Genomic DNA, 26,587 nt, shown 5'->3' with positions numbered 1-26,587 from the left:
CGACTTCCGCAATGCAGTGGCGGTAACGGTACGATCCTGCGGGGCATTGTGGGCGCTCGCCACTAGCTGTTGTGGGTGGTCAGTTAGCATAAGTAGTGCGCGGGTTGGTCGATGCTTACCGGGGAGCCAACGGACGGAGCGGATTTGACATTGATCTTGACGAGTACACGATGCACAATTGCGTGACAGGCCGTGCATGTTTGCCATTTTTTATTCGAGCTTTGCTTCAGTGGAATTTTGATTGCCATTTTGGTCGGCATTGCAGTGGTTAGTTACGTGAGACAGTTGGAGTAGGAAAGCGTGTAAATTTATTCCAAAAAAGTCATAGAAAAAGGGACGTATTGTTCAACAATGTTTAAACAAGATTTTTAAACTCAATTCCCTAGTAAACAACTCCAGGCTGTCCAGCTTGGTGTAAGCAAAAAAGCCAATATAAAACCAGAAGTTGAAGACCAAAAACAATCTTCTAATATATTCCAATAGATATTCTATAGATATTCTACAATATCTTATATTTTCACGTAAACTTTTATGTAAAAAAAACTCTCCTAAAGATTCTTATAAGTCATCTATCATCACTTTCATGCTGATCAATGACCGTATTTGAATCGTGAGAATGTTCTGACCTCTTTAAACGCAATGTCCTGGGGTTTGCATCATTTTTTTTCTATTTTCAGACATTCTCCACTAGCCAAGTAAAACCAAATACATGTTTTAGTGGCCCACTATCTCCCACGCGTTACACGATCAACCTGAAACGCCTGTTAGGCGCAGAAAAAAAAAGAGGTGTCATGCAAAGATATTGCCTTACTTTTGCTTTGATTTATTCACATCATGTGTCGATATAAAACGATTCACGCGAAAGTGGCACTTTAAAGTGCGCTCCCTATATGCAAGCAATGCGTGATAAATAAAAACTTGAATCGTTTACGTAAATAGTTCATCAGTAGCAGCAACAAAAAATAAATTAAGTGCGGAAAACAAGCATTCGAGTTCGTTGCTTTGACCCGCGTTGCAGTCTTACCCGAATCTGGTGGCGTCAGGTGGTGATTTACATAATCTCTACACACGCACACACACAGAAGGGTTAATTGGAAACTGGAACTTGTTAGAGGAACGGGTTTTCCACCCCTCTGGTAAGGTGTCCAATTCTAGAGCACCAACCAACCAACCACATTCGTAACGTTCTAAAGCTTGTCGTACGAGCACTATCATCATATCAAGTCTCTTCACGAATCATTTACAAATGGTACGATTAAAAGCGATAAACAGATATGGGGTTAAAATTCATTTAGACTTTGTTTCTGAAGTAGTGCTACTAATCGCCGTACGCCGTGGCGGAGAAAAGCCTTTACGGCCCTCACTGAGACTGGGGATTTCGCTACGACAAACAAACAAACCGCCGTTTCCCTTCACAACATACTATCTCTGCCCAAAAGTTGCGTAGGCTTGCTGCGGTGTAACTCTGACCTAGTTCCACTGTTCCACGCTCCCCCCCCCCCCCCCCCCCCCCCCTCCAGCTAAGTGTGCAAAGACTAGACCGGAAACGGGAATTGCCATCCGCAACCCATTCGAAGGTCGATCGTTTCGTGTACAGGGAAACGAGTCGATTATCAGCCCAACCGCCAGGCCCCATCGGGTTTTGATGCCAGGGAAACCGAAGTAAACAAGAGCGGTAGGAGTGGCACCAATGTTTGCAATACCTGCAGACAAAACGGAAACTGTCTGCTACACATTTCCACACAGCCAAAGAAAGGGTAGAAGACAAAAAATATTCTTTTTTCAACATACCGATAGATAGTAATACATCGATTGGAGCAAGAAAAAATAATTACATTTGCATCTGCTTTATCATGGAACCGGTCACCGGGAACACGGGGTGAATATTTGGCAAAAAACATCTCCAATAAAGCTTGTTTTTGTGTGCTCTTTTTTGCCTAATTAGGAAAACCTGTTCGAACAGTCGCCGAACAACTTCATTTCGTATAGGCATCATATTAATTTCTTCGATTTTATGATACCTCCACTAACCAAATTCTTCTTCAAACACACAAGAGAATCCACCACCAAAAATTTGTGGAGAATAAAGAGCAATTTTTTGATTAAAATCTGCATCCCTTTCGACAAGGTTAATTATGCGATAACGATCGCAGTGTCACGTAGTAGTTTCTGTTGGCGAGGAGTAATAAATTGGATTAGACGACATAACGTATGGCAGGAACATGCCTGTAAGAGTAGTGCCACAAAGCACAGTGGTTCAAAACTTAGAGTGAAGAACATTGGGGGTTTGGACAAATTATTGATGGTACTTCTTCAGGAGTTCCTTCTTCAGATGTTTCGAAATTTCAACGTCTCAATAATAAGAAAGTTGTGGACATGTAATTTTAAGATATTAATTTAAAAATTCATTTTTGGAAGACAAAACGATTTTTCAATTCTATCTTTTGCATCAGGTTGAGCTGCTTTTGATTTCTGCAATTTTTTTATTTTAATTTTTATTAACAAAATATGCACTTAATATCCTCCTAACTTTTATTACATTCCCAGCAAAAATCCCATTTTCACCCGATGTTCACCCACGGACCAACGTGCGACGATGGATTAACGTTCTCTGGAGGGTATCCTAATATGCCTTTGAATAACCATTTTGCATCACGCCACCAACAGATTCTACTGCGTGTTGAAACATTGTTACGATCGCTATCTGCTTTCAGTTTTGCACGGCTATTTGAGCTGGAGGAAAATGCTTTCCATTAACGTTTTTTTTTTCCTGTTCCAGCAACGAATTTACTCGAAAGAGAATTTAAAAAATGATAAATATTCGAAAAAGCGAAATCGCAACATACATAGTCGACGACGCCTTCCGACTATAAATAGGGACGTTCACGGTTTTTTGGCGTAAAATCACACTACCCACGATGAACGTCCGAGAAAGTTCGCGTATTGTAGTAGAATCCGTGAGGTTTTTTTTTTTCAACGTATTTTGGGGGCTCATCAATGTTCCGCTGTCCTGGCAACAGTCGATTTCGTGTTATTCTTTTTACTAGTTTTTTTTTTCTCGTACCTACTACGAGTATTTCGCGTATTTCGTAAGCTCGCGTTCCCACTGTATCCGTGACATCAAGATAAATCGATACGGAATTCCGCTGGCGGAAGAACCTTCCCAGTGGGCCAACATGGGAATTTCTTCCGCGAACATGAATGTGTCTCTGTGGGAAGCGTGTGTGGCACGAAAATTGCACAAGTTGGTACACGGAGGTGCAGGAAAATATCTTTTTTTTTTTCTGCGCAAAATGCCTTCGATTTCGGTACTGAAAGCATGTTCCTACAGCTTGGTCGTGTGTTAGAACAATTTCGGTTAACAGTTGTTGAACATAGCAGAGAACACGAACCACACGGAATGGGTTTTAAGAAGCAGCTGCTGTTGTTACCGACACGAATGTGCGCGCGTGATTTGCAAAGCAAGATGATGGTAGTAGTTTTGTTTTAGCAACACACAGTCAATGATTTGTTTTCAGTTTCGTGAAGGGAAAAAAGCTTCTTTTTTAGTAGACTCGGTTGTCCCGGACACTTACCACACTTGATATTGGAGGTGTTTTTCGATGAAGGATTTCTCAATATATTCGTTTGCTTCGTTTGTTGCACTGTGAATCGAAAAGAAACACAATCACGATGAGTAAAACGAAATTATAGTTCAATAAAATTTCCCAAACTTGATTTTAAACACTCCAAAATTCCACTCTATCTTCCACAGTCCAAAACAGCACACGTTTTATGCTACGTTTTTTCTTGTTTTATTCACCTTTTAGTGCTACTATCACACCTTTTTTTTATCACACCCTTCGAAAACACTACAAGCAACACTACACGCTGAGGTTCTATGCAACCGTTTCTAAGCCGTCACTAAGTGAGGAGCGTTTCCGTCGATTCGTTCGTTTCCGTTCGCAGTGAATTCAAAAATGATTCGAAACAGCCGTCGGTTGAGTACTAATATAGTGGAACTCGCGCTCTTTGCTGTACAGTGCATTCAGTGTTCTTCAGGTTAAGGTTCTTTTATGCTTACTGGGGGTGATTTTTTTATATGATAAAACAAACAATTTTTTTCTTTGTTCTTTGCTTAGTAAAAGAGGAGTTGTTTTTGTGTGTTGTTTGAAATTATCTTATTTTCATGGTTTTTTTTATTTTCTCTTACTTTTTAGATGCTATTATTCGATGCTTTTTTCTGATATTATGATAAGTAAAACATTTCTAGAATACTACTCATACGATTAAACCTCTCTCTAAATAAAACATGACCTAGGGATCTGGCCATGTCGTCAAGACGTGCTCAATCCTGAGCAGGTCTAGAAATAGAAAATAAAAAAAAAAATACGAGACGAAATATTACGTCAAAATACTGGAACTATCTGGTGGTAGATGCGACAGCGACTGTGTCGGTTTTCACACAGCACGATTGAAGGTAAAATCCCAAAGAGATGATTATCGTTTCCTTCAAGATACGATGATATAAATCTAATGATTTTTTTTAATTCGAGACGGTTGGTTGGACAATGGCATCTTAAAAAAAAGAGACTAAACCATTTATGAAGGATTTATCTCATTTTAAAATAAAAAAAACCTAATTAATTAATTTAAAAAATAAATACATCCATCAAAATTAAAATTCAAATTCGGACATAAAAAATTATTTCAAAAACACAACCACAGGTAGTTCTACACAAATTACAAGCATTGTAGCAGAAACTATCATGCGAGAGCAAGCAACTCACGCATCACCACCAACAGCTCTCACAGGTTGCGTGTGTACTGTAGTGCGAATTTAGTTTTACGGCCATCCCACGGCGGAGAGTGATATCTTGTTTTTTTGTTGTTGGCTGAGCAAATAAGTGTGGTTAAAAAGTTCCAAAGTAGGCAATTCGTGTGGAACCGGTTGGCATGTTTCACATCGTGCAACGTGTGTTGCTCTCACGAAAGCTTAAGAGAGCTTTGCGGGAGGTTTCGTGAGCGTGAGTGGCGCTACTCAGCCGGTACTCAGCTGTCTGAATCATCGCGTGAAATAAACATACGGTGAGCGTCCGGTGTGTTTACTTATTTGGTTCTAAAGTTCTAAAGTCATCTGAAGTACTAAAAAATGTACTAAGAAATCGAGAAACGACTGCTGAAATGTTATTTTTTTAACCAAAACATACTCTCTTAACAAATCTCGTCAAATAGTTTATATGGGCCTTTCTCGAGTAAAACAGTGCTTTAAATGAATGTATTTGCAGTAGTCTTGTTAGGTACGTGTAGAAAAGAATATTCAATGTAACAAGAATAACTTAAACACGTTCGAAACAGATGAATACTTTGTTTTCCTTTGTAGTATTGATGTCTTTCCATAAATAGCAATCGTTTCTACGGATTTCTAACACGCACAGCTTCGTCTTCTAATTGTGTCTCCCTCAACTAGATCCATCGTTTGTTTTGTACCATCGAAGGCAAATGCTGTTTTATGGACTTCCTACCCGTTCACACCTACACGAACTCTAGAACACCTTGGTTTGATGGGTACAACGCAAAGTTACCCTGCTACCAACTATAACTGGATTTGAGCCGATTTAAACCGATCAGAGACGACTACTTAAACCGTACCCCATGTGACACACCGAAATTCTCTATCCACACTTAAGTAAAAGCGCGGTCAGCAACCCTCGCAGTAAAGCCAATATGCAAAACCTGAATTAATCCAAGGCACTTCCTTTGCCCCTACTTTGGGGCCGGCCTATACCGGCTGCTGTACCCGTGATGTGGGTGGACACACAATTCCGTGGAGATATACTCACACTGGTCTCGCCTACGGCGCCTAGACATGTGGCCTCCTTCTTCTTACGCTTCCTCTTCGTATGGTTAGTTTATAGCCCGCTAGCAATCCCGGTAACGAAGTGCAAAATGGTTAAGCTTGCGAGAGTGTGTGATGTTTAACTCCGTCCCAAAATGGCTCATCCCGGGGATGAAACAGAGCGTTCACGCATTCGATTGGGGTGAAACGATTTTCTAACCCTTTTTGGGCAATTTTGTGCGATACAATGGTCCGTTACAGCTCGGTTGGTTGTCGGTAGCGAAATGGTTTGCCGCTCGAAAGAGAGTTGAATTAGAAGCATGATGTCACGGAGGGGGTACATGTCGCTCGGTGCATCTAAAGCTACGTTACGCCTCTGCACCAGACAGGTTCATCATCCCACAGCATTCGGAGGAAGGTTTCATCCGTTTCCTTTAATTGAGACGGCGTAACAGCCGTATCGAGTAAGGTGTGTGTAACAGCTGGAACATCCATGTCGCCGAGAGTGGAACTTTCTACAAATGGATAAACAATAAATCATTCTTATTGAACAAGTACACACCCGCCCAACTGACCCATTTACCCACTTGTGGAAGCTTCGCTTCTTTACGATTTTCTAAATAATGTGATTTTATCACGCTTTCAAAGGGTTAACTTCATAAAGCATATTTTCATTTCATACAAGACATTTTGCTTTTCGTTTATTTGTAGTGTAAAAAAAACTGGATCGACATCTATCCAATAAGATTTCCATCGGTTTCTTCTCTTCTTACATGGCTGCATCCCTGAACCGCACCTGCCGCGGGTTATGCGGTTCTACAGCGGTTCTCTCAGCCATTTTCCCGTCACGACACTGACCGGTTCTTCAGTCAAACGTTGTTAAACTTGCTTTCACTATTTATTATTTAGCAATTAGATTAGTTTTTTTTTTTTTTTTTTTCTTCTTTTTTTGATATTTAATTAATCCACTGCATATCTGGTTTCTGGTTTTTCGCATATACGAACTCTCCCAATCGCTGACGGTTTTTATTTCGCATTGAGTTGCTTCCGAGTTCCGGTGCATGTGCGTTTTTGTACGCAACTACTCACAAAAAGAAGAGAAAAACCAAACGATCTAGCGGCTAATTAGCTGATTAGCTTGTTTTTTTTTTGTTTTCACGTTAATTGTTTGCTTTTGTTATTGTATTCTGCTTGTTTTGTTTTACCGCGTATGCTGACATTTTGATATCTATGCTTACTGTAGTTACTAGTTTATGCCAACCAACTCTGTCTCACTTGCTCTCCGTGCGTTGGCTTGTTGTTGTATTATTATTTCCTTCGTAAATCGATATTGCTATCATGCTCACACATCCTCTGGGCTTTATCCGTCTTTTTGATTTCAAATCCATCTTCAAACACCGTGGAGGACGTTGGTTCGAGTCCGTTACTACTGGTCGACATGTTGGATTTGACTTGTGTGTATTTGTGTTGTTGTGTGCAGTATAGTTTTGCTGAACAACACGTTCCAACAAAACACAAAAAATACGAATGGCATTTCCACGTTCCACGGCTATCAGTATCATCGAACCGTTTGATTTGATATTAACGATTTGCTTAGTAGTGTAAAGGTAATAGTAGTAGTAGTTCATAGTAATAGTATTCGGTAGAAGCGGAGCTTAGATCTGCTCTAGCTACGCTATACTAGGGTTGAGTTTCATCGGTAAATTTACTTCAACATCTTGTCAAACGAGGGGCAAACGAATCCACGGAATCATACGAACACACGAGTTCTTAAGACGGGTGTGATTTAAATAATACAGAGACAAATAATTCTATCTAGAGTGGTACACGCACTAAGAGACCACTGTTTGTATGTTTTTCCATCCCTACACTGAATAAACAACCGTTTGCTAATACGGTAATGAGGAAGATACAATTCACTAACAATCGAAGTTGAGATATACAGGGGATTTCGAACATAAGGGAACATTTTATTCAGTAGAGGGAAAGTGTCAAAACCGCTCAGAGGAAAATTACAATCATACAACTGAATATGTCAAACAGTTAGATGAACCAGCTCCCAACTGCAAATTATCCTCTATGCGTTTGAAATGTTCTTCGTACTGGATGAAATGTTTCCCTTACAATGATCGAAAGCCCATAAGCACAGTGGACAGAAAGCCCATTTACAATAACTAAAATAAAAGAAGCAAAAAGTGATTCTCGTTTTATAATGCAACCTATATACACAAAACAAACGCCAAGATGGACACACTATCCATATCCTTCACTATATACGAGATGAAACTGACAACCAAGAAAAGCAAACGTACTGCCAGAGTGGAGAGCGTAAAAAAAATGGGGGAACCGGTAAATATAATCTTAAATATCACTTAAATACTTTCCTACAATGTTCCCATGATGTGGCAGCTGCATTGGCAGCCGATTTTTTCCTGTTAGTTCATTAATCTAGCTTAGCAATGTGACAGACAGCACGTTTGATTTTGCGTTCGCCACCCTAAGTCGTTACCCCATGGTACGTCGTTTACTAGGTATGTAAGAGAACTGGTATGTTACGATAGAGACATTTGTGTTGCGTTCTTTTTGTGTATGTTTGTGTTTTTAATATGCCTGCATAATCTAATACCACAACGTAATTTTGGAATACTCGCATACGTGATGTTCCGGGTTGGCTGTTTTTCTTCTCCACCAAAAATCACTTCGATATCACTCGCAATATTCCGACCAAATGCAATCCGTCGGCGTATTTCAACGCGGCCAGATGTATGTGTGTGTGTGTGTGTGGGTTGTGTGTATTTTATAGATAGATATATCATAGATTTTACGATATAACGGATAGTTATGTATGAGTGTTATGCTACATAGGAAGCAAGTATTCGCACTCGGATTTATTGTTTTCGCCTTCCTAGCTCTGGCTCTTAGCTCGTTTTCTTCACTCAGTCAGTTTTAATGCTTCCACAATCAATGTTTGCAAAATAGTTTACGTCCTCACCACACGATGCCATCACCCGCACACACATACATACCACACGGAACCCAAACGTATACTAGAACATATAAATCTGGCACTCTCTTCCTTACGCGCGCGCTCGTGTTCACGTTCAATTCCTCTGCAACCGCTAAATATTCCCATTTTAACACATCATCATTGTGTAAAAAAAAACGGTTGCATTAAAAGTTACGGTAAGATAAAATAAACTTTACCGGTCGGCGACTAAATTTACCTCATCTAGAGATTTTGTTTTTACAAAAAAGATACTGAAATATTCGTATTGAAAACCAAAAAAATCTACAAAAAAATAAAGAAGAGATTAACACTTCGTCCACATCGCCCATGTAAAGTAATCGATTCAGACATTTTCGAGCTTGGGAGAGCTTATCAAAAACTTAGCTTAAAAACTAAGACGCAGCCACCGAGAACACATCAGATTCCTAGCCCTGTACGGCTTTAGTCGGTGAGTCCCTGGGCGACGGCAGCAAGCTGATCCTTCAGTATTCGGAACCCGGGACGATCCTCGGGACCATGGGACCAGCACTTTTTCATGACCTTTAGTTGGAGAGAAAAGTGTAATTTATTAGATTGGAAAGAGAGCGAAATAGAAGAGATGGGGGAGATACTTACATCATAAATTTCCTTTGCACAAGCTTTGGGCTTTTCCAGTATGATGCCACGCTGGACACGCTCGACGACTTCGGTATTTTTTAGGCGACCGTACGGCATCTTGCCACAGGTGAACACTTCCCACATCAGTACACCTGCGAAGGGAAACGAGAAAAATAAAGCTCTACTATCAGTATGCAGCACTTTTTGTATGCTTTCTTAGCTATTCCGAGGCTTACCGTATGCCCAAACATCACTCTTGGAGGAGAATCGCGTGTAGTTAAGCACCTCCGGTGGGGCCCATTTGATGGGGAACTTGGTACCACCGGAACTGGTGTACTGATCGTCCAGCACATACCGCGCCAGCCCAAAGTCTGCCACCTTGACGGTGTTTTCCGAACCGACCAAACAGTTGCGTGCGGCCAAATCGCGATGAATGTAGTTGTGACGCTCGAGATAGGACATACCCTTGCAAACCTGGCAATTAAGATGGTGATAGGGAATTGTTAGAGGAAATTTGTCTAGGAAGGATCACCGTGTGCTTCCCTTACCTGTATACACATATCCAACAAAAGTCCCATGTTGCCGATCAACGATTGCTCGTGCCTTCGTAGGTAATTTAGCAGAGATCCGTGCTTCATGTACTCGGTGATGATGTAAATGGGTCGATGCTTCGAGCAAACACCGTACAACTGCACCAGATTGGGATGCTGGAGTTTTCTGTTGACGGTTAACAGTAAAGAGAAATTAATGGCACACTCTACAAATTATTGTCCGAGCTTAACGTACGTCATAACTTTAGCTTCCTCAATGAAATCATCCTCGGACATGGTGCCAACTTTCATCATTTTCACTGCCGTATCGATGGATCCGCGCCACTTTGCACGCCGTACCACACCGAACTGACCCGAACCGAGCTCCTCCAGGATCATCAATTCCGAGGGATGAATTTCCCATTTGTCTGGAAGGTTTTAGGGCGCAACACATTAGTATTACTTCTTTTATGAACAATTCTGTCAAAAAATGGACTACCTACCATGAGATAAACCAGCCGTCGGTGGCACTGGACGATCGCACGGTGACGTCTTAAGGCGACAGGCAAGCCCACCGGAGTTATGGCGATGGTAGTTTATCAGATCCGGAATCGTTTCACAGCAGTGCTTTTCGGACAGGTAAAACTCACTGCGAGCATTCTGTTTGATATGGTAATGCTTCACGTGCGATTGTGGTCTGTGTGTTTTGGTGGATGGAGAGGTAAAGCAGCTTATTAATATTCGAATTCTTATTCCTATACTAGATACTTACACTTTGGTATGTAGCGATAGTGTGTAGAGACCCTTGGTGGACGATTTGCGCACCACAAAGCAGCCTTCCTTGTCGTTTTGCTTGAGGAGTGATTCGGCACGCTGCCGGGACATGTCGCCCACGTACCAGTCGTACTTTTGCAGTCCGAGCAACTCCTTCTCCTTGACGTAATTGCTCGGAATGTACCCGATCGTGCCATGCTGATCCTTTACCTTCCACCAGTGCTCTTGTGAGTCGTCGATCACCTCGTATTCGGCATTCTGTCGAGATGACAGATAGAGCAAGAGGATTAGAATTACAAACTCGTTGAGCTCAATGATTAAAAACCCAGAACTCACCTTTTCGAGGGAAAGGTCACCACTTTCAATTGCCTTGAAGGGGTAGAGCGCAACGACGATCTTCACCCGTGGTGATACATCCTGTTGGGAGGGAGTTGAAACAGAGAGTGTCCAAAATTAAGAAGATATCATTCCGAAAAAAAAGAGGAACTTCATAAGCCTCTTGCAGCAGCAGCATATTAATTGCACTAAGTAGAGTATCCGGTTGCGTTAAAAGTCAAGCGATGCGAATTATTTTAAATCAACCCACGGGAGTGTTGATGGCCAGAGAGAGAGAGAGTGAGGGAGACAAAAAAGAGCGATCGTCTTAAAGTGCAGTCTCACAGCTTCTCCACAGGAAATTGCAAATAACGAACGATTAATTAGGAGGCAGGAGTTTGTATTTCTGTGTGCGCGTGTTTTACAATCTTCTTCATGCATCTCTGCAAAAAATGCATCCACAAGACGCACCCCGAAAAAAAACAGAAACAAAATTAAAGAAATGAAGGGCATTAGTCGACACTATAATGTACCGTCAGAGACGCGTGACGCGCGATCGTTGGATCATGATGAAAATGATGATGACAGCCGCGCCTCGATAGATCTGGACATCTTTTGCGACCAGTCATTCGAGCCTGCCAGCGTGAGAATCTTCCCAGCATAACAGCGATCCTCGTTGTTAGCCGTGCACAGACAATCGATTTGAATGAATATTTTATATTTCGGTAATCTCTAACGCCTCCGCCTTCCTTCGCTGACTGAGTGGCGCGCGATCGTGGTGATAAAACCACAATCGTTACAACAATATTATTAACAATGGAAAACAGCATTTTTGTTTCGTAATGCGAATAAGAGGGTGTGTCAATGTCTACATTTTTGGAACCAACCCCAGAAGTTGAAGGACATTGAGTTCCAAAAAGTTTTTTAAACTCAACGTTAGTTTTTAATTCTATATCCCCCGTCTGGATCGCGTGAAATTGAAACCGGAAATGGTCGGATGACTTACCTTTGCCTTTGTGTTCGGTGTTCCAGGCGTTACTGTTGGACCACCGGGCATATTTAAATCCCCTCCGCCGTTCACGTGCAAACCAACACCGTTGAGGGACGCCGTTTTAAAGGAATTCACAGTCGGAGACTGACAAGATGATAATGGAATGAGAAAGGGAACAAGAAAAAAATATGTTAAAATAGATAAAGGAGAGCGTTAAGCATTTCGGAAGCTTCTTCGTGTGCAGGAATACCCCATGATTATAAACTTCAGAAGCAGCCACAAACCATTTTCCCATTGGTATCACAAACACACAACACCCATTATTTTGTCACTGGATGGTCTATTCGAGTCTACCGTCTTCGTATTCGTGCAAGTCACACTTACGGTAGGTTGAATATTTCGTAGAGGTTCTCTTCTTCTTTTCGCTTCGGATGCAGAGTACACAATTTCTCGAGCAGAGAGTTCATAATTGCTACGAAGATGGTACACAAATTTGGGTACACGTTTACGTTTCTCTTTTCTTGCCTTTCAATATTCATAATCGTTGCTAATGGACGTGGTACACATCTGCAGGCTGTGGGTCCAATTCCAAAGTCATTTCGTCCAAAATATCCAAACAGCTTAATTAAAATGGAAGCTAATCGATCATGCAAGCGTAACGAAAATGTATCGTAAAAATTATGCTTCGAGAGATAAAATTAGTAGCGTTTAGTTCGATTTCGAAGGAAAATATTTCACCCCCCAAATCCCATTAAATAGACACTTCAAAACGCATAGCTGATATAATTTTGAATAATAATATTCATACCCCTTACCACCACTGGAAGGACGATATCATTAGAATGAAGAGGAATAATTGAACGTTTTACGACGCCGGAATCCGGCTACCCATTCCACCATAAAATGCGGTCAGAAAGGGGATAGGAAATTCAATCCCACCACGAAACCGTACCACCGAATTAGCGCTTGCCATTAAACGTTGCAAAGGAAAGGAAAAAAAAAGGAACAACACAATCCTCCCCCCAAAACAGTAACATAATTTCAAGCGAGTGGTTCGGATTGCATCGATGCGTGCGATAAAACCATAAGTCATTCTACCAAATTTCCAAAACCGATTCCCCAAAAAAAAAAACGAAAACCCCTCACTCGAAAGCGTCGCGACAAAATGACGGTAAGCGACCGGCAAAAATAGCATTAAAAAAACACACTAATAAAATCGTGAGAAAAAAAATCTCCTCCAGTTCTTGCCCGATTCTTGCAAGAACACGCTACACGAGCGTCTGCTTCTGTGCATGAAAGGAAGAACGAAAAGACGCGCTCGCGCATTTAACGAATTTAATAACACAACCCTGTAAACCCATTCCTTTTTCATTCTGTCTGTCTGAATGTTTTGGTGGCGTTGTTTTGAGGGTTGTTGTTCTTGTTGATTTTCGTATTGTCCATCGATGTTTTGTTGTTTTGTTTAATTCCTGAGCAGGAAAAGGGAACATTGCGTTGCAAGCTCATACAAATCAGCGAGACGTTTGATGGCTCGAAAGCTGATGCGCGCGTTTGCTGGATGATGATGCCAGCCACAAATCGGTACAGTAATTCGGGCTGACCACACCTACCGTAATGTCCGGCTTGGGAAATTGGGCGCGAGATGCGTGGAAAATCAGTCCCATGCGAGCGCCATTTTTTTGTGTAGCGAGAAGATACGAAGATCGAGATCGACCGGAGAGACACGATAACGATCGGGCATAAAATCTTGGTACCTTTATTGGCACTCTCGAGAGTTAGAGTAAAGGTATCTAAAATGCCGGTTGTTTGAACTTTTATCGATTAGGTTATATTGTGAATTGGAGCTTATTTTTCTGGAAATTGAAGATGATTTGTCGTATTGAATGTTATTATAACAAATGTGACAAGATAAAGGTTGAATGCCTGAGGTTTAAGAGCACATATAAGACGTTGATTACAAGTGTAATAGAGCGATACGATTGGACGCTCTAAGACGACAATAATAACGATTTCTTATCCATATCTTTAATGAACAAGGATTTTTTCGAAAAGAATTTTCCGTTTGAGAACAGCAACAAGCACAAATATTAGCCACGTTTCGGATACGAACAAGTAGAACGATCAAGTTCAAGAAAACGATCGCTTTCACCCAAAAAACGGAAAGAAGATTAACAAATCGTACACCGATCGTCCACTTTATGTGATCCTTCCTCCTCTAATGATCCCTTTTGTGTTTTGTGCAGATCGAAGTTTAGCGTTATTTGTGGATAAGTATCCCCCATGAGATGCCCCGAAGAGCTTTACTGTCCCTACCTGTACCTGTGGTACCTGTACCCTACCTGTGGCTGTGCGACGAAGGTGGGCGTGATGTTGCCTAAGCTGCTCGAGCTGCTGTTAAGATGATGGGATGACTGTTGCGATGTTTGCTGTTGCAGTTGGGGCGGTTGCTGCTGCTGTTGCTGGAGGGCCGCCTGTAAGGCGGCCTGCTGCTGTTGCTGCTGAAGGTGCACTTGCTGCTGGGTGGCTGGATGCTGCAGCGATGGTGAATGGGACTGGGAATGCTGCTGCGGTTGGGAGTGTTGTTGGGTGGATTGTGGTACTGCCTGGAGCACCGGTACCGTACCGGAATGATGTTGCAGTTGTTGCTGCTGCTGGGGATGTATCTGCGATTGCTGCTGTTGCGGCAACGGCAGGTGACCGTTCGGTACGTTGGGGCTGGTACTTCGGGTAGAATTTTGGGCAGGAGAGCTTCCAGTACCTAAAAAAAAAACGATGGAAAAAGATGTAGAAAAAAGCGATCAGTCTTTGTTACTGTTGGTTGGTGCGATACATTTAATCGTTGGCGAATTTCTAAAAGACAAAAACCAGCACAACATAATTGCTCTCCTACCGATGCGGATCGTCATTAAATTTCTCATTCGATTTTATGGGTGCAAAATGAAAGGATGCACAGGCAAACGAAAATGAGCCCCCGAGGGTATGCACGAATCTCTGGGCACCGATTAATAGGACTTCTGGCTGGGTAAAAGGTATGGAATGTTTTAAGTGGCACCTTCCGTTAAGGATTCGCAAGGCATCTTCTCCCGTCGTATCATAATTCACGATTAGGAAAAGGCGATTTCCTGCCTGCTGCTTGTCCATTCATGGCATGCATCCCGAACCCAAACGAGCGAGCTCAAGTTCATTCATCGCTTCTTTCCAGCTATAAGGCGCAAAAGGTGGACGATCACGAGAGCACCGGGAACGCGAAAAAGAAATGTTTTTAATGCCCGGAGGCAATAGGTATTGCCCGTACCGTGCATTCGTAAAAGAAGGAAACGCAGCAAGGCCCAAGGTTCTTTGTTTGAAACGTTTGAGATGCGAACGTGTCGCACAAATCTCAACGTTGGTGGAATGGTAAGATTTTTCATTCAGAATTTTATTGCACCCCACTGCTGGAGTCTTATTACCCTGTGTCCATACCACCGTGGGAAGGAAAGGGCGTGGCACGTTACGCTTTTTGAAGCGTTCGATGCGAGTTTAGACGTTCCAATGGTTCCAACGGGACACGAGGACCGTCCACGATGCGTAATTGCGTGTGGAATGTTTCCATCCAACATGGGACGATATTCCGTTCGCACTCCTGGCAGGTGTGATTGATCACTCACACGAAGCTCAGAGTATTCCGGAACTCTTGGAGGGTTTCGGAACGATGAGTCACAACACACCCCGAATGCAATTGCGCTGAAGTGCAAATAACGGATCGTAGATACCTTCGGGCAGAAATCACCCTTTGTGCGTCAACCCTTCGATCTCTCTTTCTACTCCGAGAAGGAAATGCCAGTGAAATTGCATAGTTTTTAAAATAATTGTTCATACATCTCGCTGTACGCTGCACGGGAAATGGCACGCCATGTACACTACACAACCAGCGCGCATCATCTTCTTTAAACTAAATGCCGCCCGCGGTCAGTTGTTTTGGTCAGTCGGCAATTAAGATCTAATTTATTATCCGCGGGCAAATTATGTCAGGTTGGCTGGTGCGCGTGGGAAATTTTCTTCAACGAAGCAGGCACCTTCTCTCATAGAACAATGTGAGGCGTTCGGAGTAGCACGCGCTAAGAACTGTGATCTCGTTGTTTTTATTTGTGATGGATATTTCATAAACACCTCACGAGTGATAAAGTAAAGCGCCGTTGTTTATCGTTTGTCCGTTTTGGAGGTTAGATTGCATTATAAATATTGCCATAGCTCATCTAGAGGTAGTTCTGGAACTGTTCAGGTTCTAGAATAATAAAAATCAATTTTTATCGTAGGTGGTAAATAGTCAGAGTTAATGTAGCGCAAAATGAAGCAATTGTCTCGAAGGAACTGCTAAGAAAGTTGGCGCTTTTATTGGAAAGTGTCTGATTGAGTCCATCGTAGGTTAAGAAACGTAACAATGCTTGAGACTTAAGTACACCCCAAGCTAGAACCTCAATGGGAGCATTCAACCATGCGCCTCTTCGAAAAGTTTCGAACGAAATCAAACACACCCTAGTGAGTGCGCAACCTTTGCTACACATCCGCTCCCAGTGTGCGTGTGTGTCAAGTTGATGACCGGATATGTCAAATGGTTTCACAGTGGTATGACTTCTATTTTCTATTTTCACCGAAGAACTTGGTTGCATTCGAAACGCCTCAGTGTCATTCCCGTGCAATGAAAGAGTCCCACGAAGACACGCATCTATGCAACAGAAAAGTATGGGGTACGCAAGACACGGTCGCATATCCGTGCATCCGTAAGGTTGGGCGCTATGAATGAGCAATTTCGTGTTTCCTGCAAAATAGAAGCCACGCGCGGCATAATCACGCAACCAACGTGCGCATCCACCGTAAATCGACCGTGGCTTCCTGTCGGAAATCGGTGGTGCTGACTGAACGGATAATTCTTAGGAGCGTAAGAGGTTTCTTTTATTGTTATTTTGCTCATGCAGTAGCCAAGAACTGTTTGTTTAAAGTCAGTCGTGGAGTCATTTGTTTGGAAAGTCTTTAAAACGAAACTGGCGATCATTTCCAATGTGAAATTAGGAGTTTGGGAACTTCTGCACAAAGAACTGATAGCTAGCTCAATATATTAATCCTCAATCCAGACTGAGGAGCACGTGCTCCAACGAAGATAACATCCCAAATATCTTCTACGACATCTGGAGGATATCTAATCTAAGCTCAGATCTGTTCTGATCGTGAGATAAACAAAGGGCTCAAAACCAGCAGAATATCTTTATCTGTCACGTACCTTGAATTCTGTTCCATTAAGCCATCCCTACTTTTTGCACCAACATTATCTAAACATCGCACAACATTTAAAATCTTTACACCTTCAATTTAATTCCCCGCTGTAAACTACTACCAACACATACAGATACAGCTCTAACCCTCTTATCGCATCTTCATTTGTTCTTCAAACCAAGATTCCAAAACAAAAACCCCCAGTTCAGACGGCGCTTTTTCCCTACCCCAACAGGTTACGGTAGACAAAATTGGTTTTAATTGTTTTTTGATTGCATCTCGTACCTCGCGACAGATAATAAATATGGCCGGGAGCTGTGAAAATCTCCCATGCTCCCCCTAACACAACCAAACAACAAAAAAGAAGGTTCCATCGCGATCGGAATGTTTACCGGGCTAGAACGGACAAAGGTGACCGCACAAAAATGCACGAGAAGTAAACGCACAGGCATTCTTCCGTCGAAAAACCACAAAAACTGGAATAAAATAAACAAAAACTAAAATTATCGTCTCGCTGGAATCGGCAGCAGCAGAAGCCAGAAGACAGACATGATCGAGTATCGCGAGTTGGGATGTTTTTTTTTTTTAATTTTTTTTTTTTTAGTTGTTGTTGCCTCTTCTATCGGTCATGTTTGTTGCTGTCGGTCGAGAGCGCGAAAAGCGACGATCCGAAGCAGACGCGTTCCCAAACTTGAAGACAGAATGGTAATTAAGCTATTGATGACCGGAAACTACTATCGCGACGGTTTGATCTTCAAAATTCATTTGTTTCTAATAACGCAACGAAGCGAAGGAACGAACTTTGGACGGAATGCCTTTATGTTCTCTGGCATAAAAGTGGCGGTAGTTTTGATGAAAGGTTGTTAGAATGGCAAGGAAAAAGACCCACTCCCGTAACAAAATGTCCAATTTGACAGAGTCGCTGAGAAAGTAGGTCCACCCGCGAGAAGGAGTTTTTTTTGTTGGGGGGAGTACGAATTTAAATGAGCACGATTAGATATGCAACCATTTTTATGGCCGTGTCATCACTGGGGTCACACACACAAACACAAAAAGGGTAGAAAATGAAGCGATTCAGGTGCACCATTGCGAGGGATGCGTGACCTCTCAAAAGGTGTTCCCAAAGCCTCGGGGTCCAGATAATTCGAACATCATTTCATTTAATGCGTTGTTTTGGGTATTCTATATTTTTTGTGTGTTAACAAACAGTTCACATGGTCGTTTTTTTGCTTCCTAATGGAAATCCTCTACACTTGAAGCTAGTTCCAGCCCGTTCCAGGTGAGTGCGCCGGTTTAAGGGTGTGTTCCTTTTTTATGTATTATAATTTCCTAATGTTGATGTGTGTGCTTCTCGGCAGAAAGCAAAAACAACAGGCTTACAATGCACTTAAGAAGTCGTCCACACGTCCATGACGAAAAGCTTTTTCTTTAATGCATTCCCGGGCGATCCAAGAAGATCCGCTCATCACTAATCTTGAACTTGATGGTGTCCAATTTAGCAGCCGAACGGCGAGGTCAACTGCTCATCCGTTCTGCTTTACTTAAGCAACAAAGAATAGATTGCAAATTTGTCACAGCCCAAAAGAGCACCACATTAAACATTGCATAATGGTACGGAATTAAGTGGGCCCTTTCAAAACCACGACTACGGCCCCTTCGCGGACCGTAAGGTGTGAAAATTCTGCATTCACACGAAGGTAAACGAAGCGCGGAAAAGCGTCCCTTGTGCCACTTGCGCCGTAAAGCCAGCTTTAAAGTTCATGTGAACCCTTAAAAACTTTTTTCCTTTCGTCAGCGAGGACCAGATTATTGCTTTAGCGAGAATTAAAGCTTTACACCAGCCGCAAAAGATTGCACAATGAGATTTGAATTTGTTTCATAATTAAAATTCATACAAAACTGCGCGACTGCGCGACCAGTGCAAAAAATGGTTGACTCGAGAAGTTCAAAGTTCTTGTATTTCAAGAAAAGAATGGAAAGATAACGCATGGCCTCCACGTCTGACTATAAAATCTACGGAAAAATTAAATGCGCACCGATAATTAAGCGCCTGGTGAAAGGGAAACGTACTCAAAGAGATAGACAGGGAGGGACCCTTTTTTCGAAAGACAAAATGTTGAAAACGAACGACACCAGCCGACACGGCGGCTGTAATTGGATGTCTGTTTCGGTTGGGCGAGAAAGTAAACTCCAAGAGGTGTTATCCTTGGGCAAGTGACTCGAAGGCTTGGCTTTGGGGTGCATAATCACGCAACTGCGACAGTAAAAAACATACAAAAAAAAAAAAAACCAGGGCCATTGTGACATATGGAGCAGTTCGCCGAAGACCACCATTCATCATAAGAAGATCCTGTTTCTTGGGGCGTTATTGGGCGACTCCGATCTGCAGCGCCAGTGGAAAAAAACCTGTTTCGAGACACAAAATGGCAGCGGGCGCTCGATCATTTCGCACCGGTTGCCACTTTATTGCAGGAGGTTCACCTTATCCGGGGCTATATAAATTGCTAATCCTCCGCAGTGTGTTACATTTCGGGAGAGGACATCTCTAGCGGAAAGATTGATTTAATATAAAGCGATTGAAACGTCTGCTACCGGTATTTACCGGCTCAAGGTGATCGCACATAAAGACGCTCAAGAAGCGGCACCAGCGAGGGTGCGCTTTAAACCTTCGGCAAGTCTAATAGGTGGTAGCTGTTGCTTGCGTATACGTTTTCAGCCGGTGTTATTCAGGGACACGTCAGAATGACACTAATAATTATGCGTTACGTGTGTGTGCGCGCGAGCGTGCGTTGCAAGATGCACAACCTTCGGCATGGTGCCTATACATTCTAATTTAATACCATGACGCAAGTGACTACATGCGGCAGTGAACAGCATGGGGCATGGGTATGTTAACCGAAAGCTCTTGATGGCAAGTAAGAATAAAGACAACAAAAAAAAAAACCCATCCAACCCCACTGAATAAAGCACCAGAGATCGTTTGTGGTGGATTTGGTACGTTCTTGATCCTATCGAGCTCTGACGCTGAAGACGCTTGATCGGTAGCTCACTAGTGTAGGCTACATTTATTGCCCCCTTAATTGGGATCAGCGTTTTTTTTACGATCGCTGTCATTCGTTTCGCGGTGTCGTCGTGATTCTTCAACGGTTTACCCATCTACGTCGACTAGGATCAGCAGCTAGCTATCGCTGGTGCTAACGAGTTATGTCTTCGTTGGTGATGATTTTTCGTAGTGAAAACCTCCTTTCGTTGCAGGGTCACGTTTGTATGAGGAGAGTAACATGGTGTATGCGAGTAGCAGTGGAACAACTTGTAATTTTTGTAGCAATTTTTTCTTTCAAATGTTGTTCAAAGCAATCAATTGAAGCAGTCAAAGTCATATATGATCATAATAAAAGTCGATGACAAAGCCAAAGGCTTACTAAACGTAAAACGTCAGATCACAATGAAGAAATAAAATTTTCTGTGCTCGGTGCTTCTAGAAGACTCGACCTTAAATTGTTTAGTGAGAGTGATTTGTTCGATAGAAATAGAAATTATTCTGTTTCACAGAAACGAAAACGAACGTCATAGAGATGAAATAGAACGCCACAAAATTGAATTTCATATCCACAGAAATGAAAATCGATTGCTATTTTAAATTAAATACAAGGTCGAAACATCTTATTATTATGTTAATACAATTTAATCATCACAAGCGGTCATAATGAATTATAAATAAATAAAATAAATAAATTTTAAATTAAATCATCAAGCACTATTACCACTGTTGTCAATAAGAAGTAACAGAGGAACTAAAAATAGTGAAATGCTTTAGATTTAAACTATTAATTACTTATTTTTGGACTATTTTTTGGTGTACTCTCCCTTGAAAATTCATCTAGTCTCTCAAACAAAAGCGTTCAATCGTTAAACTCATTCGCCGTGAGCTTATTTGCATTCATTATATCACAACTCAGTTCAAGTTTTACAACTTCAATAAAACAAATCGAACTATCGATACTGTTCAGCCCGAGCTAAAGCCAATAAAACTCCAAAGATCAAAGGTATAACACCACACATCACAACCTGCTTGGAACTATAACTTTTTCCTACGCCGTGTACCGAAATGTCAAACGAACACTTTCCCAAACCGTGAAAAAAAAAACTCCCCACAGTACGTTCCAGCTCTTCCTGGAATGTTGGAACCACGGCTCATTTGAGCTGGCACACAAAAATTAACTAACCGTAATAAAATCGAAAACTATGAAGAAAATGTTACCTCTAATAAGGCAACACAAATGGCACACAAAAAACCCCCAAACCACTAGACTTGCCTGCCAAGCGCTACTGTAAACAAACCGAGTCCACTTAACGATTATGCGTGATAATCATATAGCCGTCCGTTCGTAAGAGAAACGAAAACTAAACAAAAAAAAACCCGGTGGCCCTCGTAAAGGTGCCACACTACGTACGCCACGTAAAAAGCAACCCCCTCCCCCGAAGGGCATATCTTCTGGTAGCTGAAGGTGAAAGAACCACCCAAACATTGCATCGGCGTCGTCGTGAGCAATGGATAAGCGAGTGAAAAGAAAATCCTTTCCACGAAAAAGAGGCTGTAATCCGCTTAACCGTGGCTCAAACTACACCCTCGGCGGTGGTACTTTCAGGTAGGTGTCAGACATTTACCAGTAGTGTGCCACGCAAAAGGGTGGAAGCTAACTAACGGCACACATACACATACTCGCTGCTTTTGTGGGGCGTTGTAGTTCGGCAAATAAAATGCCGGCCTTTGAAGCCAAGCACACACATACGGGCGTTTTACAACCGTGGGAATGCAAGCAAAACGCAATGAAGATGCGCCCACGGTGGAATGATTTATTATCCTTCTTCGCATTTGTGATGGAGCGTCTATCGTTAAAGCTTAGAAAATTGATGATTTACAGAATGTTCTACCGTTAGAGGGGAAAAGCTCAAGCGAGCAAATAAAACTAATGTTACAAAACATGGGAAACAGTTTCCATTTTGGATGATTTAATGTTATGTAAATTAATCTGCATTATTCACTTCTAATTTTAGCAAACAACACATTACGGTTTAATTAAATTCAATTCACCAACGATCAAGTTGATTGCGTGACGTCTTTTAAGGGTTTTTTTTTGGGCTCGTGCCAGCTACTCTACAACCGTATTACACCAAACATATTAATATTGCCATATTGCCAAACTGAACTGGTAGGTCAGCTGGAGGTCAGCCGTGAGCTTAGCAGCAGCCACCTACCTCCACTGCCAAAGTCACCAGGCGCGAATTTTCCATCCAAACTAATTTCATTCAATGTAAATGAAAAACGCAAGCCCTCGAGCGAAACGATACGAAACACTTGGCATGCTTTAGCAACCTCTTCAAGCGCTTGGCGTGCTTCTTAAGCATTAACTTTTGCCACCACATTTGAAGGTCTTGCGTACAGAGACACGGTGACTACTACTACTACTACTACTACTACTACTACTACTACTACTACCTACTACTTCACAGCACCTCATAATGACACTAAACCACACGTCGCAATGGGCCGCTGGCGCTGCCCTATGTGTCCAAGTGATAAATTTCGAATCTTAATAAATCATCATAAAACACTCCAAACTCATTAAACCAGTATCAACATCGCTGCCGTCTCTATCAGATCCTCAAGCGCGAGTTAGATTGCAATACAGAGACGTGCCGAAACGCAGTAGCGAATCGGACAAGTGGCTCAGCTTCACCCTTGGCTTGCAGCTTTTATTTTACGACCGCTGATTTAAAAGTTTTGTGCCCGATGATGGATGCCCGATATGGAGGACCTGTGAAGGGCCATTTCATTAAGCGCGCTAAAAGTGAGAACTTTCGCAAGCATCACCGCACCCAGACAAATTCAAGCAGTACGCGACTGGTGTATGGGGAGGGGGGGGGGGGTGATAAGGGAGGAAGGGAATGTCCTCCCGAGGGAATTAATAGCCATGCAGCTTCACAGCAACGCGCGCTATCACAACGTAATCATGCGCGATCCGTTGTACTGGCACACTGGTAATCCAACCGGTTTAAATGAGTGCGCAATCCGGTATAGGCCTCTAGATTGGGGATCGGGTTACCAGCGGAATGCGAAAGGTGAGCCTTAAAAATTGTGGACGTTACATCATAGCTTTTGATTTGACGTCGTTATGGCAGAGAGATTTTTTTGTTTTTTGTTTATCAAAAACTGCATGCCAAACACGGGCTCATATAGTAGACGACATTATGGTGTTTCCACGAAAATCTTGCTAGCACTACAGGTTCGATGTTACGAGCAAGCTGTCTATGTGTCTTAAAACATTTAAAAATGAAATTGTTTTGAAAATTGCTGGCTCATGTTGATAAGAAATTCGGAATTATTGCACATTTCTACTCCAACTCTACTAGCGAAATGCCTGTTCCGAATTCGAGCTAATTCTGAAGTGTATTCCGTTGCTCTGGATAAGAGAGTAATCCAAAGCAGTTTGTAATTACATGAGTCTTTATCAAATCTTGTTTTATTGAAGTCCTGGTCCAGATTTAACGGATTTAACGGATCATCTATGTAGTCGGATTATTAAGATTCCAGCAGAAAAGAGAATTTATCTATCACTAGAGCCCACCAAGGTTTTTTCCTGACTCTGTGAAGTTTTGGCGCATCGTAGACAATCTCGTTGGGGCGGTCCTTTCGGTCTCATTGGGACGGAGGTGAAACCGGAGCCGATCATCGGCAGGACTGGAGTTCAAATCCCATTTGGACTGTTCTCCCGTAGTTGCGGACTGACTATCCACTTTGCGTGGGTATCAGCAAGTCTAGTAAGCCAGTCGATGGCCAGGTGTGACCTAGAACCACCTTTTTTTTCTTTTCCCTTTCTTTTGAGACGTCATTCTAGAATTCAAACATCGAAATTCAATACAAAACAACTAGCGTATGTCATAATAGACCTCAAAATAATGATTTTTTCTACTTGGTACTCTTAAAAGAAGAAAGTTCTTCCAGCACGTTATGCTTTAATGCTTTAGTTTCATATTTTTTCTACAAGAAAGTATCCCACCTTAGGTGATGTTAAATATTACTGTTAACAAGCCTCGCAGCTCTTGTACTACACTAACAAGCCTCATTAAATATTTGGTTTCTATCGCAATTGATAGGCACAACATATTCAACGCCGTACATTCCCTGTAGGAGGCGCCTCCATTTGCTATTGAATTTTCATTCACAACCAACCCAACCCCAACGGACACAAAAGCTTCCCCACAGTTAGCCGCTATGTGGCTATTGGATTTCAAATCGCACTCCGGCGTTAAGGTGTTGTGATGGGTGAAAGTGAAAATTAAATGCCACAAACCCCCAGCCAGAAATCGCACCAGCGGCTATGTTGCGTTCCTCCACCCCTGCTTGGGTGTGAGGTTATGTGTATGCCGGTCAATGCTGGTTCATCGTTCGCCATCCCACCCACCATAGTGCCAACAAACAACTCGAGACACTCGGTACATGAATGGAGACGGAAAATATAAGTCAATTTTTCCTTCACAGGAAATTTCTCCAACGGGTTCCGATATGGTGCAGACGAAATCAATTGTTTTCTCTTCTCGTTCGTTCAGCCGAAACCAAGCGCTGTTTGTGTGTTTCGATGAACAAGCCGTGTTTGCTCGAATCGATGTTACATGAAATGAAAATTAACACAGCAAGACATAAAACAGCACTCGCCACGCCGGCGAAAAGGCGAACGACGCACGGCACTGTGTCTTTGTTTTTGAGTGTAATTGATGCTAGAATTATAATGCGGGTTGTAAGCAGCTAGGAGGGGCACGGGACGGCACCCATTTGCCGCAAACCTAAACTAAACGTAAAACACTCCTCTTCCTGCACACCTTCCTTACCCAGCCGAAGCTGTCAGAATCGTTTAGCACACCGGGCGGTGGCTTTTCTTCACGGTGTGGAATTAGATGCGGCTTGCGCAATTTATATGCACCGCTAAATGGATGTTGGAATGGCGGCTTCTGTGGCCCTACCTAACCGAGACGCGGGTGTTAGTCTTCCTCACCATCAGTCTCGCAAGCTCCCACAGTTAAACGATGTCGCATTATCCTATTATTATTATTGTCAGCCGCACCAGTCCTCCAACTGACGTTAAGGCCGCAAAGCCTTACGAACATGCTTCCATTTGTCAGATCGCTCTCGTCCAGGCTCAGTTGTCACCGCTCGTTAAACCAAATAGAATTAATTGTCCGGTCGTAATGTGGTCCATAAAAGATTGTCTCACCTGTTGCCGAGCAAGTGTGTGCGAGAAGGTGCTTCAGCAGTCTCGACGATAATGCGAAAGAACGTAACACTTCCTGACCGTTGGTCTTAGTTTGGAAAAATTGCCCTTTTAGCGACAAACCCTAAGCCAAATTAAGGCACAACACATGTTTGTCAGAACATTCAACGACTGCGTCATTGGCGTGCATCGTACGATCGAGGATCGTTGTTTACATGCAGCGTAAAACGTAATAGGACAGGATACAGCGACCAGTGTTCTGTCCTGCATCGACACTAATTGCAAGTCATCTTGAAGGTTTCAGGAAGTGTTGCAAAACGGATCATTAAAAGGATGGTACGAACAACACAGCGATTATATGTATCCCCTGGAGCAAAAACTAGCGACGAACAAAACTGTTGTCTAGTACATCTTTTGTTTGACAATTATTTATTTGTAATTAGCGCCTCAGAAGGATTTTATTCTGCGACTTCATAATTGTTGTGTGTATTTTTGTGCGATCTTCAAACTCTACCTTCATACAAAAATCCACACACAGGCGAGTCAATAGTTGTATCTCAAAAAAATGTTTTCTCTTCAATCACCACAATAAATCTTCCATCGAAACCCTTTTGTGGTACTCCCACTCTACCCCATTGTAGCCCTTTTAAAAAGTATCAAACAACAACCGCTAACGAGACGTGATGGACAGAATCAATTAGGGTAAATTGCACTTCATTAGCTGAGGGCATAAGTAGAGGATCACCTCACCAACCCATACAGAGATTGATTTACTGACGACGGCCGTGCCTCAAAAACTAGCAATCGAACGGAAAGTGAAACAACCAACCGCCGAGAGATCAACAAGCCATCTAAAATGCTTGCTCGTAGCGTCTAGCGCCCACCGAAAGAGACCTCTCCGAGCATATCAAATGTGGTGGTTGCTGATGAAATTGCTGGATACACAAAAACAAAGGTTACCACCACAGGTACACCATGCGAATCTTCGTCCGATTGCCTTCCAATCTTAAAGCTGAAGCTCTTAATTTCTCTAGA

The 26,587-nt window shown here is 42.4% G+C and overlaps 3 protein-coding genes across 5 annotated transcripts in view; 1 reads left to right on the top strand and 2 right to left on the bottom strand.

Annotated features, from left to right (window-relative positions):
• Positions 1-26,587, top strand: part of LOC126565322 (40S ribosomal protein S5) — a 326,252-nt gene that overhangs the window by 226,924 nt on the left and 72,741 nt on the right. The gene's annotated exons all lie outside the window — the stretch shown is intronic.
• The window catches only part of LOC126565035 (dolichyl-phosphate beta-glucosyltransferase), a 159,300-nt gene that overhangs the window by 72,822 nt on the left and 59,891 nt on the right, over positions 1-26,587 (bottom strand). The window lies entirely within an intron of this gene.
• LOC126564123 (tyrosine-protein kinase Btk29A-like) overlaps positions 9,267-26,587 on the bottom strand; it is a 71,073-nt gene continuing 53,752 nt past the window's right edge. For all 3 annotated transcript variants that reach the window (XM_050221058.1, XM_050221059.1, XM_050221060.1), the window contains 10 exons: positions 14,372-14,790; positions 12,048-12,176; positions 11,063-11,143; positions 10,725-10,984; positions 10,456-10,649; positions 10,209-10,380; positions 9,971-10,139; positions 9,659-9,896; positions 9,441-9,574; positions 9,267-9,365 (listed from right to left, as the gene is read on the bottom strand). In XM_050221058.1, the coding sequence (XP_050077015.1) occupies positions 9,267-9,365; positions 9,441-9,574; positions 9,659-9,896; positions 9,971-10,139; positions 10,209-10,380; positions 10,456-10,649; positions 10,725-10,984; positions 11,063-11,143; positions 12,048-12,176; positions 14,372-14,790 (1,895 nt within the window). The remainder of the gene's footprint in view (positions 9,366-9,440; positions 9,575-9,658; positions 9,897-9,970; positions 10,140-10,208; positions 10,381-10,455; positions 10,650-10,724; positions 10,985-11,062; positions 11,144-12,047; positions 12,177-14,371; positions 14,791-26,587) is intronic.

Source organism: Anopheles maculipalpis, chromosome 3RL (assembly GCF_943734695.1).
Source record: "Anopheles maculipalpis chromosome 3RL, idAnoMacuDA_375_x, whole genome shotgun sequence".
Taxonomy (NCBI): domain Eukaryota; kingdom Metazoa; phylum Arthropoda; class Insecta; order Diptera; family Culicidae; genus Anopheles; species Anopheles maculipalpis.
The sequence above is the reverse complement of the archived record's forward strand: the minus strand, read 5'-3'. Positions and strand labels throughout refer to the sequence as shown.